Source organism: Oncorhynchus clarkii, chromosome 29 (genome assembly GCF_045791955.1).
Source record: "Oncorhynchus clarkii lewisi isolate Uvic-CL-2024 chromosome 29, UVic_Ocla_1.0, whole genome shotgun sequence".
Taxonomy (NCBI): domain Eukaryota; kingdom Metazoa; phylum Chordata; class Actinopteri; order Salmoniformes; family Salmonidae; genus Oncorhynchus; species Oncorhynchus clarkii.
In genome coordinates this window covers 24,861,082-24,879,341 of record NC_092175.1, presented here as the reverse complement: position 1 = coordinate 24,879,341, position 18,260 = coordinate 24,861,082, and the positions used below count along the sequence as shown (strand labels likewise).

The 18,260-nt window shown below is 42.7% G+C and overlaps 1 protein-coding gene across 1 annotated transcript in view; it reads left to right on the top strand.

Annotated features, from left to right (window-relative positions):
• Positions 1 to 17,007, top strand: part of LOC139388178 (leucine-rich repeat transmembrane neuronal protein 4-like) — a 39,906-nt gene extending 22,899 nt beyond the window's left edge. Inside the window, exon 5 of the mRNA XM_071134746.1 lies at positions 16,841 to 17,007. Within this exon, the coding sequence (XP_070990847.1) occupies positions 16,841 to 16,906 (66 nt within the window). The 3' untranslated portion in view covers positions 16,907 to 17,007. The remainder of the gene's footprint in view (positions 1 to 16,840) is intronic.
• The last annotated feature ends 1,253 nt before the right edge of the window (positions 17,008 to 18,260 follow it).

Genomic DNA, 18,260 nt, shown 5'->3' with positions numbered 1-18,260 from the left:
AAGATGCTAGAATATGCATATAATTGACACCTTGGGATAGAAAACACTCTAAAGTTTCCAAAACTGTAAAAATATTGTCTGTGAGTATAACAGAACAGATGTTGCAGGCGAAAGCCTGAGAAAAATCCAATCCGGAAGTGCACTATGTTGTGAAAGCGCTGCGTTCCAATGAGTCCCTATTGAGCAATGAATGGGCTATCAACCAGATTACTCTTTCTCCGTATTCCCGAAGGTGTCTACAGCATTGTGACGTAGTTTTACGCATTTATGTTGAAGAATACCCGTATGCGGCTACATTGCGCAAGTGGTCACCTGATGCTGCCAGAGAGATTCTCGCGTAAAATACAGAGGTAGCCATTACTCCAATCGGTCCTACTGAAAAACGAATTGTCCCAATGGATATATTATCGAATAGATAGAATAGATAGAAAAAAGGAACATTTGCTATCTAACTGGGAGTCTCGTGAGTGAAATCATCCGAAGCTCATCAAAGGTAAAATATTTAATTTGATTGCTTTTCTGATTTCCGTGACCAAGTTACCTGCTGCTAGCTGGACAAAATGCTATGCTAGGCTATCGATAAACTTACACAATTGCTTGTCTAGCTTTGGCTGTGAAGCATATTTTGAAAATCTGAGATGACAGGGTGATTAACAAAAGGCTAAGCTATGTCTCAATATATTTCATTTGTGATTTTCATGAATAGGAATATTTTCTAGGGATATTAATGTCCGTTGTGTTATTCTAATTAGTGTTAGGCTATGATTACGCTCCCGCATGCGGGATGGGGAGTCACTAGAGGTTAATGCAGCTGGTGGCCACACCAGATACTGACTGTTACTTTTGATTTTGACCCCCCCCCTTTGTTCAGGGACACATTATTCCATTTCTGTTAGTCACATGTCTGTGGAACTTGTTCAGTTTATGTCTCAGTTGTTGATTCTTGTTATGTTCATACAAATATTTACACGTTATGTTTGCTGAAAATAAACGCAGTTGACAGTGAGAGGACATTTCTTTTTTTGCTGAGTTATGAATGCAACAAAGATGTAGAATCATCTGGCCAAGTGCATAAAGTTCCCTTAGCGCTCACAACAAGCAACCTCTGACAAAAGTCTCTCTACTTCTATTTGATGTGAGAATGATGAATCATACACCTTATCGATAGCAACAGCTCATGGTCCTCCTGAAATCAGAAGTTTTTTTGACTCAATGGAGGAGCTGTATATGCAACTGGTTCACCTCTGATGCTCACAGGCTATGTGTATTGGTAGAGATTTCTGAATGTTCTTTGCCCAGCATACACCCAACCAGACATGCTTTATCTACTCATTGGCTGGATGCAGAGTTCAACAGAGTTCAAGTGAAGGTCAAGCAAATCATAGAGAAAGCAGACTGTATTGCAATCATCTCTGATGGGGTGGTTGAATGTCCGTGGGCAAGGAATAATGAACTACATCATCTCCACCCCTCAACAAGTATTCTACAAGAGCACAGACACAACATAACCACCAAGATGGCGTAGCATTCAGAAGTCTTTGTCATTGTCTTTTCGTGTCCCTTGTATATATCTTTTTACATATTTTTTCTTCGCAAATCTTTTTAATATTTTTCTAAACCTCAACTTCAGAACACTCTCATGCAACCCGCCTCACCTAATGTGCTGTGGAGCTGCCTTTTTCTAAAGTATTTTTCTTTACTTTTGAACCGGAACCCCAACAGAAGCTAGCCAGATAACTATCTAGTAGTCAGCTAATCACTGCTAGCGGTCATCAACCTTTAGCTCGGAAAACTCTTGCCAGTTTGCACAACGCGATTCAAACTAGAACATACCGGACTTATTTTCTCTCCATATCCCCGGATTCCTACCGTAAGCTCTGAACCTTTTCACTTGGATCATCGCAGCAAGCTAGCTGCAATCTGAATGGCTACTCCTGGCTAACGTCTCTATCCCGAAGCAAGAACCAATTAGCCTGGAGCTAGCTCATGCTAGGCCCATCTCCTAGCTAGCTGAAGAGGTCCATCAGCCACTCCTGGGCTACAATACCTATTTTGCCAATTGGCTTGGACCACTTTTACTGCCGGTTCAGAGTCCCACCGAACCTTCACGACTGGACTACCGAAGTAATCTGCCAGAGGAGGTTCTTCAACTGACTACAACGTCGTGAAGTCCCCTGAATGCCCATCTGCTAGCCTGCTAGCCACAGCCCGCTAGCTGTCTAGAGCATATTGGACTGTTAGCTGAAGAGATCCATCGGCCAATTTCTTGGGCCACTACAACTATTTTGCCAATTGGACTGGACCCCTTTACTACACCGAACCCTACTAATCCGTCACGACTGGTCTGCCAACGCAACCACACGAGGAGGCTCCGCACAAGGAGGCTCCGCACATGTAGGCTTTAACATGCTTCTTCCGTCACGACGTCCCTCTAAGGCCCTTCTGCTTGCTTGTTAGCCTAGGCCCGCTGGCTGTCTGAATCGCCGTGTCTCTAGCCAGCTTAACTACTCATTAGACCCCTATGATCACTCGGCTACGCATGCCTCTCCCTAATGTCAATATGCCTTGTCCATTGCTGTTCTGGTTAGTGATTATTGTCTTATTTCACTGTAGAGCCTCTAGCCCTGCTCAATATGCCTTAGCTAACCCTTTAGTTCCACCACCCACACATGCGGTGACATCAACTGGTTTAAATGACGTTTCTAGAGACAATATCTCTCTCATCATCACTCAATACCTAGGTTTATCTCCACTGTATTAACATTCTACCATACCTTTGTCTGTACATTATGCCTTGAATCTATTCTATCGCGCCCAGAAACCTGCTCCTTTTACTCTCTGTTCTGAATGTACTAGACGACCAGTTCTTATAGCCTTTAGCCGTACCCTTATCCTACTCCTCCTCTGTTCCTCTGGTGATGTAGAGGTTATTCCAGGCCCTGCAGTGGAATAAGTTTGTTTTATTCACTGCTTTAGCACACTCTGCCAACCTGGATGTCCTAGCCGTGTCTGGATCCTGGCTTAGGAAGACCACCAAAAACCCAGAAATTACCATCCCTAACTATAATATTTTCCGACAAGATAGAACTGCCAAAGGGGGCGGAGTTGAAATCTACTGCAGAGATAGCCTGCAGAGTTCTGTCTTACTATCCAGGTCTGTACCCAAACAATTTGAGCTTCTACTTTTAAAAATCCACCTCTCCAGAAACAGGTCTCTCACTGTTGCCGCTTGCTATAGACCACCCTCTGCCCCCAGCTGTGCCCTGGATACCGTATGTGAATTGATTGCCCCCCATCTATCTTTAGAGCTCATGCTGCTAGGTGACCTAAACTGGGACATGCTTAATAATTTCTTATGGCTTGATTCCCACTAAAGGGATTGATATGACAACAGCCAGTGAAAGTGCAGGGCGCCAAATTCAAAACATTAAAATTCCTCAAACATAGAAGTATTTTACACCATTTTAAAGATAAACTTGTTGTTAATCCCACCACACAGTGTCTGATTTCAACGAAAGCACACTGTCACGAACCGGCTCAAAGCCCGTAACAAAGGGAGACAACGTGGAGATAAGGAGTAGCAAAATATATATTTATTAACTAAAGCAACTAAGGAAAATATACAATGGTGTGTGTAATCAGTAATCAGTAGTGTAAGTGAGTGTTTTGCATGCATGAATGTGATAATGCAGGGTGTTGAAAGGTGCCAAAGCAAACAAACAAAAGGCCACCAAGAACCACAACACAATCTACAAAGGTGTCTGCATGGAGAGAGTTCCATGAATGTGGAAGAGGTCTATTTATCCTGGGAGACACCTGGTCCAGGTGTTTCCCATGAAGCTGACGACCCTCTCAACTCCGCCCACCGGCATCCTAATAAGGAAACAAGAACAAAGACAGAATACGGCAGACAGAGTGGGAGGGTCGTCACAACACCAAACAATTATGTTAGGTCTGCACCTAGTCACAGAAAAACACAGCCATTTTTGCAGCCAAAGAGAGGAGTCACAAAAAGCAGAAATAGAGATAAAATTAATCACTAACCTTTGATGATCTTCCTCAGATGACACTCATAGGACTTCATGTTACACAATACATGTATGTTTTGTTCGATAAAGTTCATATTTATATACAAAAATCTGAGTTTACATTGGTGCGTTATGTTTAGAGCCACATCAATTTACAGAAATACTCATAATAAACATTGATAAAAGATACAACTATTATGCATGGAATTATAGATACACTTCTCCTTAATGCAACCGCTGTGTCAGATTTCAAAAAAGCTTTACCGAAAAAGCACACCATGCAATAATCTGAGTACAGCGCTCAGACAACAAATCAAGCCATACAGATATCCGCCATGTTGTGGAGTCAACAGAAGTCAGAAATAACATTATAAATATTCACTTACCTTTGATAATCTTCATTAGAATGCACTCCCAGCCCAGGAATCCCAGTTCCACAATAAATGTTTGATTTGTTCGGTAAAGTTCATCATTTATGTCCAAATACCTCCTTTTTGTTTGCGCGTTTAGCCCAGTAATCGAAATGCTCAATGCGTGATCGCTTAGTTCAGATGAAAAGTCAAAAAAGTTATATTACAGTTCGTAGAAACATGTCAAACAATGTATAGAATCAATCTTTAAGATGTTTTTATCATATGTCTTCAATAATGTTTCAACCGGAGAATTCATTTCTCTTCAGAAATGTAATGGAACTCAAGCTAACTCTCACGTGAACGCGCGTGGTCAGCTCATGCCTCTCTGGCAGACCTCTGACTTAATTCCCTCTCATTCCCCCCTCCTTCACAGTAGAAGCATCAAACAAAGTTCTAAAGACTGTTGACATCTAGTGGAAGCCTTGGGAAGTGCAATTTGACCCCATAGACACTGTATATTCGATAGGCAAAGAGTTGAAAAACTACAAACCTCAGATTTCCCACTTCCTGGTTGGATTTTTTTCTCAGGTTTTTGCCTGCCATATGAGTTCTGTTATATTCACAGACATCATTCAAACAGTTTTAGAAACTTCAGAGTGTTTTCTATACAAATCTACTAATAATAGTCATACATTAGCAACTGGGCCTGAGATGCAGGCAGTTTACTCTGGGCACCTTATTCATCCAAGCTACTCAATACTGCCCACACCCATAACAAGCACCCCGGCCATCCTACAATCTATTTTTTTTCACCTTTATTTAACCAAGTAGGCTAGTTGAGAACAAGTTCTCATTTACAACTGCGACCTGGCCAAGATAAAGCATAGCAATGTGAACAGACAGGAACACAGAGTTACACATGGAGTAAACAATAAACAAGTCAATAACACAGTAGAATTATTATTTTTTTATTTAAAAAAATAGTGTATATACATTGTATGCAAAAGGCATGAGGAGGTAGGCGAATAATTACAATTTAGCAGATTAACACTGGAGTGATAAATGATCAGATGGTCATGTGCAGGTAGAGATACTGGTGTGCAAAAGAGCAGAAAAGTAAATAAATAAAAACAGTATGGGGATGAGGTAGGTCAATTGGGTGGGCTATTTACCGATGGACTATGTACAGCTGCAGCGATCGGTTAGCTGCTCAGATAGCAGATGTTTAAAGTTGGTGAGGGAGATAAAAGTCTCCAACTTCAACGATTTTTGCAATTCATTCCAGTCACAGGCAGCAGAGAACTGGAAGGAAAGGCGGCCGAATGAGGTGTTGGCTTTAGGGATGATCAGTGAGCACGTGCTACGGGTGGGTGTTGTCATCGTGACCAGTGAACTGAGATAAGGCGGAGCTTTACCTAGCATGGACTTGTAGATGACCTGGAGCCAGTGGGTCTAGCGACAAATATGTAGCGAGGGCCAGCCGACTAGAGCATACAGGTCGCAGTGGTGGGTGGTATAAGGTGCTTTAGTAACAAAGCGGATGGCACTGTGATAAACTGCATCCAGTTTGCTGAGTAGAGTATTGGAAGCCATTTTGTAGATGACATCGCCGAAGTCGAGGATCGGTAGGATAGTCAGTTTTACTAGGGTAAGTTTGGCGGCGTGAGTGAATGAGGCTTTGTTGCGAAATAGAAAGCCGATTCTAGATTTGATTTTGGATATGAGTCTGGAAGGAGAGTTTACAGTCTAGCCAGACACCTAGGTACTTATAGATGTCCACATATTCTAGGTCGGAACCATCCAGGGTGGTGATGCTAGTCGGGCATGCGGGTGCAGGCAGCGAACGGTTGAAAAGCATGCATTTGGTTTTACTAGCGTTTAAGAGCAGTAAGGAGGCCACGGAATGAGTGTTGTATGGCATTGAAGCTCGTTTGGAGGTTAGATAGCACAGTGTCCAAGGAAGGGCCAGAAGTATACAGAATGGTGTCGTCTGCGTAGAGGTGGATCAGGGAATCACCCACAGCAAGAGCAACATCATTGATATATACAGAGAAAAGAGTCGGCCCGAGAATTGAACCCTGTGGCACCCCCATAGACTGCCAGAGGACCGGACAGCATGCCCTCCGATTTGACACACTGAACTCTGTCTGCAAAGTAGTTGGTGAACCAGGCAAGGCAGTCATTAGAAAAACTGAGGCTACTGAGTCTGCCGATAAGAATATGGTGATTGACAGAGTCGAAAGCCTTGGCCAGGTTGATGAAGACAGCTGCACAGTACTGTCTTTTATCGATGGCGGTTATGATATCGTTTAGTACCTTGTCGAGTACCGTGTTTAGTACCTTGTTTAGTACCGTGACCGGCTCGGAAACCAGATTGCACAGCAGAGAAGGTACGGTGGGATTCGAGATGGTGATCTGTTTGTTGACTTGGCTTTCAAAGACCTTGGATAGGCAGGGCAGGATGGATATAGGTCTGTAACAGTTTGGGTCCAGGGTGTCTCCCCCTTTGAAGAGGGGGATGACCGTGGCAGCTTTCCAGTCCTTGGGGATCTCAGATGATATGAAAGAGAGGTTGAACAGGCTGGTAATAGGGGTTGCGACAATGGCGGCGGATAGTTTCAGAAATAGAGGGTCCAGATTGTCAAGCCCAGCTGATTTGTACGGGTCCAGGTTTTGCAGCTCTTTCAGAACAACTGCTATCTGGATTAGGGTAAAGGAGAAGCTGGGGAGGCTTGGGCGAGTAGCTGCGGGGGGGAGGGTGGAGCTGTTGGCCGAAGTTGGAGTAGCCAGGAGGAAGGCATGGCCAGCCGTTTAGAAATGCTTGTTGAAGTTTTCGATTATCATGGATTTATCGGTGGTGACCGTGTTACCTAGCCTCAGTGCAGTGGGCAGCTGGGAGGAGGTGCTCTTGTTCTCCATGGACTTTACAGTGTCCCAGAACTTTTTGGAGTTAGAGCTACGGGATGCAAATTTCTGCTTGAAAAAGCTGGCCTTTGCTTTCCTGACTGACTGCGTGTATTGGTTTCTGACTTCGCTGAACAGTTGCATATCGCGGGGACTATTCGATGCTATTGCAGTCCGCCACAGAATGTTTTTGTGCTGGTCGAGGGCAGTCAGGTCTGGAATGAACCAGGGGCTATATCTGTTCTTAGTTCAGCATTTTTTGAACGGAGCATGCGTATCTAAGATGGTGAGGAAGTTACTTTTAAAGAATGACCAGGCATCCTCAACTGACGGGATGAGGTCAATATCCTTCCAGGATACCAGGTCAGGTCGATTAGAAAGGCCTGCTCGCAGAACTGTTTTAGGGAGCGTTTGACAGTGATTAGGGGTGGTCGTTTGACTGCGGACCCGTAGCGGATACAGGCAATGAGGCAGTGATCGCTGAGATCCTGATTGAAGACAGCGGAGGTGTATTTGGAGGGCCAGTTGGTCAGGATAACGTCTATGAGGGTGCCCTTGGTTACAGATTTAAGGTTGTACCTGGTGGGTTCCTTGATGATTTGTGTGAGATTGAGGGCATCTAGCTTAGATCCCAGTTTAGGTCACCTAACAGAACAAACTATGAAGCTAGATCGGGGGCGATCAATTCACAAATGGTGTCCAGGGCACAGCTGGGACCTGAGGGGGGTCGGTAGCAGGCAGCAACAGTGAGAGACTTATTTCTGGAGGGATTAATTTTTAAAATTAGAAGTTCGAAATGTTCGGGTATGGACCTGGAAAGTATGACATTACTTTGCAGGCTATCTCTGAGCTTGATGCCCTCAATCTCACACAAATTATAAATTAACCTACCAGGTACAACCCCTAATCCTTAAACACGGGCACCCTAATACACCACTGCAGTCTTCAACCAAGATCTCAGTGATCACTGCCTCATTGCCTGCATCTGTAATGGGTCTGCGGTCAAACGACCACCCCTCATCAGTAAACATATCACAGAATGTTTGTGACTTTAATAATGAAGACGTGCTGTGCATAACGGGGCAGCAATGTTTTATGTTTGTTGATTACTTCCAAGTAAACAGTGGTCAACACAAGGCAAAGACAAAGGGGCTCAAAACTTTTTCTGTTCATGAAACCTTCAGGGAAACATAGGCCTGCACATTGTCATTTTTTCTGAGTTCCCTGATGTCTTGAATGCACTGAAGTTGGAGATTTCCTAGTTCCCAGATGTTTTGAATGTGGCAATAATGCCAACCCATACTACTAGCAATACAAACTGATTGTCATAGCTAGCCACCATACATTAATATGTCGGTAGCTAAAGCTAACCAACTACACTATATATACAAAAGTATGTGGATCCACAAATTAGTGGATTTGGCTATTTCGGCTATTTCAGCCACACCTGTTGCTGACAGGTGTATAAAATCAAGCACACCACCATGCAATCTCCACAGACAAACATTGGCAGTAGAATGGTCTTCCTGAAGAGCTCAGTGACTTTTAATGTGCACCATCATAGGATGCCACCTTTCCAACAGGTCAGTGTCAAATTTCTGCCCTGCTAGAGCTGCCCTGATCAACTGTAAGTGCTGTTATTGTGAAGTGGAAACATCTAGGAGCAACAGCGGCTCAGATGCAAAGTGGTAAGCCACACAAGCTCACAGAACATGACCACCGAGTGCTGAGGCACATAAAGAAAAAAAATTCTGTCCTCGGTTGCAACACTCATAACAGAGTTCTAAACTGCCTCTGGAAGACAAAAAACAATAACGTAACACACTACACAGTTAGACAAAAGAGCTAAGAATGAGTTAGTCAAGGCAAGGAGTAAAATCATTGATGTGTAATAATGTGTTTGTGAATGTGATTGACTCTACATGCAGTAATGTGAGAAAATTGATAGGAGTACTCACAGTGCTTAGAGAGGAAACATTCAATCAGCGGGCACATGAGACGTGGCTTCAGTTCATGTCAGGAGAGAGTTGACAATGGTAGTGGAGTGGTCATCACTTAAATCAGGTAACAGGAGGGGACTTAGCCGGAAATACAAATAGCAGATACATTCCATTTCAGCTGCGCTATCTTAGGTTTGTCCATGACAACAAGTTTGTCCATGAAGTTAAACACAGACTGCGCATTTTGCCCACTTGACACATCAAAGAAACGTTCCTGAATAAAGCCCTGATCATCCACGTACCTGACAACTGCAAGCAGACTGGTGGTACCATAGGTCCCAGAGTGGGGAGGGGTGGGGCAATTAACCTAACTCTGGACCCTATAAGGTATGACTATGATTAATCAGATGTAAAAAGGTTTAATAAGGGCTATGGTGGGACCAATATTTCATAATCAGGTCACGTGGTTTAAAAAAAGTAAGGGTGGGGTGAAAAATGAAAACCCTGCAGCAACCTTGCACTTGTTCATATGAATTATACAGTATTTAGACTAGATTAGGAGGGGTATTTCCTCTACCCAGACACAGAGACAACAACTGATAGACAATAGAACTCACAGGGCTTTATGCATGTTTGCATCATGCAGGCTTATGCAACTCTAGGCCTTGTAAAAAATGTTTTAATAATAAAATGTTTTAATTTGCACCTTTTCCGTACACCCCAGAGAATGAAAGGGGTTGTCAACAAAAAGTCCACAAAATTTGTGGTGGCGAAAGGTGCACACTCCAGCTGGTGCCTAGCTAGCTACTGCTATGGAAGTTAGCAAGGCACATTTAAATAAATTGCACTAACTGGACACAAAAATAATGTTATCAAACCAAGAAAACAATGTATAATCTACCTATTCCATCTCCTGTAATTTGAAGAAACTCATTTGAAAGGAATAATATAAAAGAAAATGCTCAACTATCACTTTTCAATCCCTGTACAATGATGTCACCAACTCACCAAGATTCTCAACACATAGAACACCCCCCCCTCCCCCCCATAATGCTCTGCGGCACAACCCCAATACAACACACTGGGTTCATTCTCTGATCCCATTTTTTTCGTGTTTCACTATTTTTATGAAATTTCACTTAGGAGGATGGTCCTCCCCTTTCTCCTCTGATGAGCCCCCACTGGTGCCAACTGTAACGTTTTGTGGAGGAGGAATAATGGTCTAGGTCTGTTTTTCATGGTTCAGGCTAGGCCTCTAACTTCCAGTGAAGGGAAATCGTAGCACTACAGCATACAATGACATTCTAGATGACTCTGTGCTTCCATCTTCGTGGCAACAGTTTGGGGATGGCCCTTTCCTGTTTCTGCATGACAATGCCCCCGTGCACACAGTGAGGTCCATACCTCAGTGAGGTCCATACAAAAACTTGACTGCCCTGCACAGAGCCCTGACCTCGACCCCATCAAACACGTTCGACGATTAGGCCTGGCTCATCAGTCCCCGACCTCACTAATGCTCTTGTGGCTGAATGGAAGCAAGTCCCCGCAGCAATGTTCCAACATCTCGTGGAACGCCTTCCCAGAAGAGTGGAGGCTGTTATAGCAGCACAGGGGGGACCAACTCCATATTAATGCCCATGATTTTGGAATGAGATATTCAACGATCAAATGTCTACATACAATGCATTCGGAAAGAATTCAGACCCCTTCCCTTTTTCCACATTTTGTTACATTACAGCCTTATTCTAAAATGGATTCAATTGTATTTTTTCCTAATCAATCTACACACAATATCACATAATGACAAAGTGAAGAGGTTTTTAGACATATATTTTTTTAAATTAAACATAAAAACAGAAATACCTTATTTTCATACTGCAAGTATTCAGACCCTTTGTTATAAGACCTGTCCGGGGGCATCGTCGGACAGGGCCACAGTGTCTCCCCCTCCTGTCTCAGCCTCCAGTATTTATGCTGCAATATTTTATGTGTCGGGGAGCTAGGGTCAGTCTGTTATATCTGGAGTATTTATCCTGTCTCATCCGGTGTCCTGTGTGAATTTAAGTGTGCTCCCTCTAATTAGCTCTCTCTTTTTCTATCTTTCTCTCTCTCTCTTTCTGTTTCTCTCTCTCTTTCTCTCTTCTCTCGGAGGACCTGAGCCCTAGGACCATGCCTCAGGACTACCTGGCTCCACCTGGTTATGCTACTTCTCCATTTTCAACTGTTCTGACTACGGCTATGGAACCCTGACCTGTTCACTGGACGTGCTACCTTGTCCCGGACCTGCTGTTTTGGACCCTCTCTCTACCGCACCTGCTGTCTCTAACTCTGAAAGATCGGCTATGAAAAGCCAGCTGACATTTACTCCTGAGGTGCTGACCTGTTTCACCCTCTACAACCACTGTGATTATTATTATCTGACCCTGCAGGTCATCTATGAACGTTTGAACATCTTGGCCAAATTCTGTTATAATCTCCAGCCGGCACAGCCAGAAGAGGACTCGCCACCCCTCAGAGCCTGGTTCCTCTCTAGGTTTCTTACTAGGTTCTGGCCTTTCTAGGGAGTTTTTCCTAGCCACCGTGCTTCTACACCTGCATTTCTTGATGTTTGTGGTTTTGTGCTGGGTTTCTGTACAGCACTTTGTGACATCAGCTGATGTAAAAAGGGCTTTATAAATACATTTGATTGATTGATTGATTTGATTGAAGTTGTAGTGTGCGACATACACCTTGTTTCCTGAAACTAGTCACATATTTGATATTTCCAAAATGCTAATTTGAATAGTGTAAAGTGAAAGAGATAGGGGGAGAGAGAGAGCAATACAGAGAGAGAGAGCATCCAAAAAAGATTTGAGGTGAAAAGCTCCAGAGTTTTACTGTATATTAATATATGACCAGCAGGATGCATCATTAACAATGTGCTATCCTTTACAGAGACAGACAGAGGGAAGGAGATAGAGAAGCTCAGTTTTACTCCCCTTTCATCCCTCTCTCTTTTGTCCTTTTCTGGTGAGAAGATTAGAGCTGCCACACGTCCATAATGATCTCATTTGTTGGCGGAGGTGAATCACACAGTCCCCAGTGTGCTTCCTCACACTCACCTCCTCCCCAGTCCTAGTAGACCTTGTTAATCACATGCCCTACAAAGACCTAGCATTGGCCGTGTTCATCCACTGCCACCTCAACCCGCTCCACGATCCATGCACAGGTCACTGAAGCATGATTTAGCTCTTCTAATTTCTTCTGCTTGCTGTTTCGTCTCATAATGTTCAATAGGAAAAGAGTGAAAGCTTCAGTAAAAGTAGTACAAGAAATTGGTGGCTAATTGGAGCCCAGTGTGGAGGGAGAGAGGGAGAGAGGACCCTGTGCTCCCAGAAAGAGAGCCTGTTATGTCTTTGTTAGCTCCCGCTACTCTGGCACAGAGCAAACTAATTACCTCATGTTTATATCATCCTAATTAGTGAACACTCTAACAGGCTAATTACACAGTGTCACAAACTCTCTAAATTCTTCCTGTAAAGTAGAAGACTGTCTAAGAAGTGTTGACATTTTGGAGTGAGGAATCTTTAAACTGTACTTTGTTTGTGATGAATACGTCTTTGGGCTCTGTTTTTATCACTTACATCATAGCTACAGGTGTAGAATCTTAATTTGAGCCAGATTGCTACAGCAGAAAAATAATCCTGCAGAATAATGATGTTCATTATAATGAATGGACATGTTTGTAGGGGTTGATATATATTTTGTAAGGGAAAATAAAATCTGAAATGTCAAGGTGTAAAGTACAAACTTTAGACACCTTTTTAAACCTCAAATACACTACAAATATGAAATGTCCTGCATTGCACGAAAGTTATCCAGCAACAAGGTGAGAAAATTAAGATCCTACATCTGTAACACAGCTAACACCCATGGCAGGGTTTGTAAATTAAATTACATTATTACGATGGCGCCGGAGGGGAGGGCCGCCGTCTTATCGCCTTAACCAACAATGCTATTTTTTGTTGTTTTTTTTGCGTTGTTCGTAACTTGTTTTGTACATAATTTTTCTGCTACCGCCTCTTATGACCGAAAAGAGCTTTTGGACATCAGAACTGCTATTGCTCACCTCAAACTGGATGAAGAGTTCCTCAATGAGTCAGACGGGCGGGATATACTACTACCGACACCCGACCAGGCTCAGATCCCCGTCATTCGCTGGAGAAGGAAACTGAGATTTTGTTGAAAAAGATCAGGGTTCTTTGCGAGGATCAGATGACGAGTGGCTAATCTGCCCGTGCCTTCCGTCCTGCTAGCTAATGTTCAATCACTGGAAAATAAGTGGGACAAGCTGAAAGCTTATACCAATGTCCCGTGGGTATATCCTACCAATGGGACTTTAAAAACTGTAATATCTTATGTTTCACCGAGTAGTGGCTGAACAACGACATTAAGAACATACAGCTGAAGGGTTATACACTCTATCGGTAGAACTGGTAAGACACAAGGCGGGTGCCTATGCATACAGTTAAAGTCGGAAATGTACATGCACTTAGGTTGGAGTTATTAAAACTTGTTTTTCAACCATTCCACAAATTTATTGTTAACAAACTAGAATATTGGCAAGTTGGTTAGGACATCTACTTTGTGCATCACACAAGTAATTTTTCCAACAATTGTTTACAGACAGATTATTTAACTTATAATTCACTGTATCACAATTCCAGTGGGTCAGAAGTTTACATACACTAAGTTGACTGTGCCTTTAAACAGCTTGGAAAATTCCATAAAATGATGTCATGGCTTTAGATGCTTCTGATAGGCTTATAGGCTGTTTAAAGGCACAGTCAATTTAGTGTATGTAAACTTCTGACCCACTGGAGTTGTGATACAGTGAATTATAAGTGATATAATCTGTCTGTAAAAAATTGTTGGAAAAATGACTTGTGTGCTGCACAAAGTAGATGTCCTAACCGACTTGCCATAACTATAGTTTGTTAACAAGAAATTTGTGGAGTGGTTGAAAAACGAGTTTCAATGACTCCAACCTAAGTGCATGTAAGCTTCCGACTTCAACTGTATGTCTGAATTCAATAATGGGAAGGCTATTTTACAAGAACCCCCATTGAGTTATCTGTCTCTGTTGCATAAGTAACATTTCTGTCACATGTTTGCTTCAGTGAATTCATTTGTTATAGTGTCCTGAGGTAAAGGTTGTCTCTGTGAATGTCTGTCATCAAAGTCTCTCTGTGTGTGTGTGTGTGTGTGTGTGTCCCTCTGGCTGTAGGAGGTGTGTTAAAGTTGAACTTGCATGAAGTGCACCACACTCAGTGCACCGTTAGATCCCCCACCTGAGAGACTAAAATGGTGTATATTATATTATTAAATTCAGCGAGAGATGAGTGAGTTGTGTCTGGCTGTTTGATAACAGGCTTAATCAAAGTTGGGCTCAGGGCGTCCTAGATGTAGCCTTACGTCAAAGGGAGACAGGATCTGACACTCACACACAGTTATCTAAGCTCTGGCACCAAAACGCTTCACCTTCATAATTCCATGCAGATTCTAAGAGGTCCAGAAATTGCTTTGGACTGCAAAATCCAAAGTGTCTCAGTACATGTACATTATTAACACTGGATTTACCTGGAGCCAAGCCCACAAAATAAGCTTTTTTAAAGGTTAAAATGAAAAACTAGGGGTTTTAAGGAGGGAAAGGCAAAGAGGCAACCTTGGTAAGGCAGAGACTGAGCCTACTGCCACTGTTCGGGTTTAAGATTAATTGACAGCTTGTGGCTCTGGAGTTAGAGTAAGTGTGGAGATTCCATTACCTAAATACAAGCTGGAGTGGAGCTCAGTGAATTTCATTGGCATTCAAAACACTCCAGGAGGAATGAAGATCTTATTTTTACCAGGTTAATGGACATTTAATCCAAGGGAGAAAACACGTGTGACTCGTTTCAGAAAACTAGGCGTATGTCGCGGGTCACTACTTCACACGAGAACCATTTGAAGTTAAGTTAAAGTTTTTAATCAAATTTAGTTTTTGGCAGAAATGCCTTCTGGAACATGAACTTTCATTTACCTTAATAACAGACTTGTATGCCATCTGTAAATACGAATACAATTGTTAAATTATGAGCCTAGTTGGTTTAGCCACAGAAAAAGTAAGGAACCTTCCCGCTGGCCATTATTGGCTGAGATACTGAGTGGGCTTGACATGCCGAGAGATGAGTTCAGATTGGTCTGCTAGCTGGCTAACATTGAACCTTGTTGGTTAGCTACCTGCATATTCATGCGGGGTAGTAACGTCATGAGTTGTGATTATGGCTCATTGTTTACCTAGCTAGCTATCTACATGTCTTAACAAAAGACCCCACCATGCAAGTAACCATTTAAATAGACTGTCACTGCAACAACTGTTTACAGACATAGCTGGTCATTTTTCTCTAGTGTTCTACTCTGATTTCAGAGCACTCTCGTCTGAGAGCTCAGAATAACTGATGCATTTACGAACACACAACACCCATCGAATATGGCCGGTGTCAGTAAACGTTGGCAAAATTTTTTAAATTGTTGCCAGCTGCATAGATGCAGTCCCCAACGCTCTGGATAACATAAAAAACAGCCTAACCAGCTCTGCTAAAGCGAGTAAAATGGTCAGTGAACGGTTCTCTCACGTTAGCCAGTTAGCTTGAGTGCTTGACTGTTGTTGTTAGGACAGAACGCTCGGATCAACCCTTAAAGAGATGGGTGGAGCTAAAGATTAAGAGGGTGTGAATGATGCTGAATGGGTGTAAACAAAGAAGAGCTCTTCAGTAGGTACCAAAATATTCAAAGGCCATTTTCTCAAAAGTGAAGTTACAAGTTTATCAACTTTCACAGCAGAATTACTTTCCCATTGTTCCTCAAATACAGTGTATGATATACCATTTTGTAGCTCTGTGTCTCTGCTTTTATCCAAAGCAAAAAACACAATATCACATTTTGCTACATAAGACCAAATCAAGGCGGTCGTCACATCTGTGGTGTGGAGAAGCAACATGGGGTTAATTCATTCCCATATCTGCAGAGAGGAAAACTGCTAGCTGAGATGTGTCATGTAATTACAGATGTCTTTCAAAGAGGGAAACATCATGTAGCCTAATACAGTAGGTCTGCACCAGTGCGATTTTTTACATTGAGGCCTTTATCGAACTAGAGGGTAATGGAGTTAATGATCATTGCTCACAATACACATTACCATTAGTATTCAGAAAGGATTTAAAAAATGTGTTTAAGGTCAAATTTATGCAAGGTGAATTGAACAGAATAGAATAACTTGATTTAATGAACATATTTGAAAATTAACATGGATCGTGTGATGAGTCAGTATTTTAATTTTGTGGAGTCTCATAGTTCTGTCTCTATCATTAAGCGAAGCCACTCCATTTCAAACTTCTAAACCATCCAAGCGGTGTCAATTTCATTCTCTGCTTAATTGCTTATCCTAATTTGCTTTGCCTGCATTGTCATGGCTGTAGTGTGGCATGATCACATTAACCAGGAACTCTACTTAACTGTATGTTGTAACCACTACCAATGTACCATACTCACCAGGTGCTATATTGTTTTAACTTTGGTATCTTTATTTTCCCCTCAGAGTGAATACACATGTCCCCGTCCACTACCTGGAGCGTGGCTTGGAGACGTACCCACCATTCACTAGGAGACATGTACGTTTTACCAGCCAGTTGCTAACAAGCAGAGGAATCAGGGCCTATAACACTATGGCTACCCCATCACTGTCTGACCTGACATTATGGTGGCACTCTCTAAACATCTGCTACAGACATATGTCAAACTATACCTCAACAGGCCCATGGACAACATCATTTGGAAACACTCTGAATATTTATGTTTTCTTTTACAAGGTCTATATACTCTTCCTGTATCTTAGGTTCTCAGCTGCCCTACAGCAGTGTTCATCCAACTATGACTAAGGTTGCTGTTAAAGCATTGGCCATGTTAACTCTTTGATTGGCCAATTAGGCTGGTCCAGATTGAGGGGGGTTGGAACACTTCACGTCTGCAGCACCTCTCTGACCGTTGGCATGGAAACTTGGGACTCTGATGGGGCAGTCTATGCCACGATGGGCGATGTCACTCTGCTGGAGGCTGGCGGAGTGAAAACGGGCCGTGGAGAATATGGACCATTACAGTTAATGAAAGTGACTAGTGGACAGGGCGATGGCCGTCCAGACGCAGATTGTCCTTTCTTTCCCGGTTAGGAACCACAGGCTTCACAGTGAAGTGTCAGCCCAGCAACGATTTGATGATGTGCACTGAACAAGTAGCTCTGACTGCCTAGCAAAATTATAATGTGCAAACTGCTGTGTGTAATTTAAAATACATGTCCATGGTTTTTCTTTGCTGTTGGACAACCCATTATTTGCAGCTGTGGTTTCGAAAAAGATTCATAATTTCTATTCTGCCAAGATGGCTTTAAAACAATCTACGCTCTCGGCTCAGAAGTGTTCATGTGGATTTTGTTTGCTTTATAAGTTTACAGCGTGTACCTGTCTGTTGAGTAATATTTGAGTAAAGCTCTCATTGTTCATTTAGTCCCCTGGGGAGAGCTGCATTCAATAGCTGCAGGTACCTTTCTGAGAAGTCTGAGGATCTAGTCTGGAGAACAGCTGATCTTCCTGCCAATCACACCTGGTGGTGGAGGAACTCAATCTATTCCCAGCCACACAGACAACTGTAATTACACATCTTGGCTCAGGACAGGAAAAAAAATTAAAACTGAGACTCAAACTTCTCAACTGTATATGACTATTTACAGTATTATTTGTTGCTACCATAACTCTCTGACACCAAAGGCCTTTAGGGGTGGGTGTTTTGGATCTCTCTGTCTCGTGGGCACTGGGGAGAACTCTAGCTTTGGTGGTTCTGTCTCATTAAAAGGACCAGAGGATTTCACAGCAGAACCATTTCAAAGCGGAGTTGCCTCGGGATATTCTCACTGATATGAGACTAGTGCCATAGGGTGAGAACACTATAGAGATGGATGTTCTGTA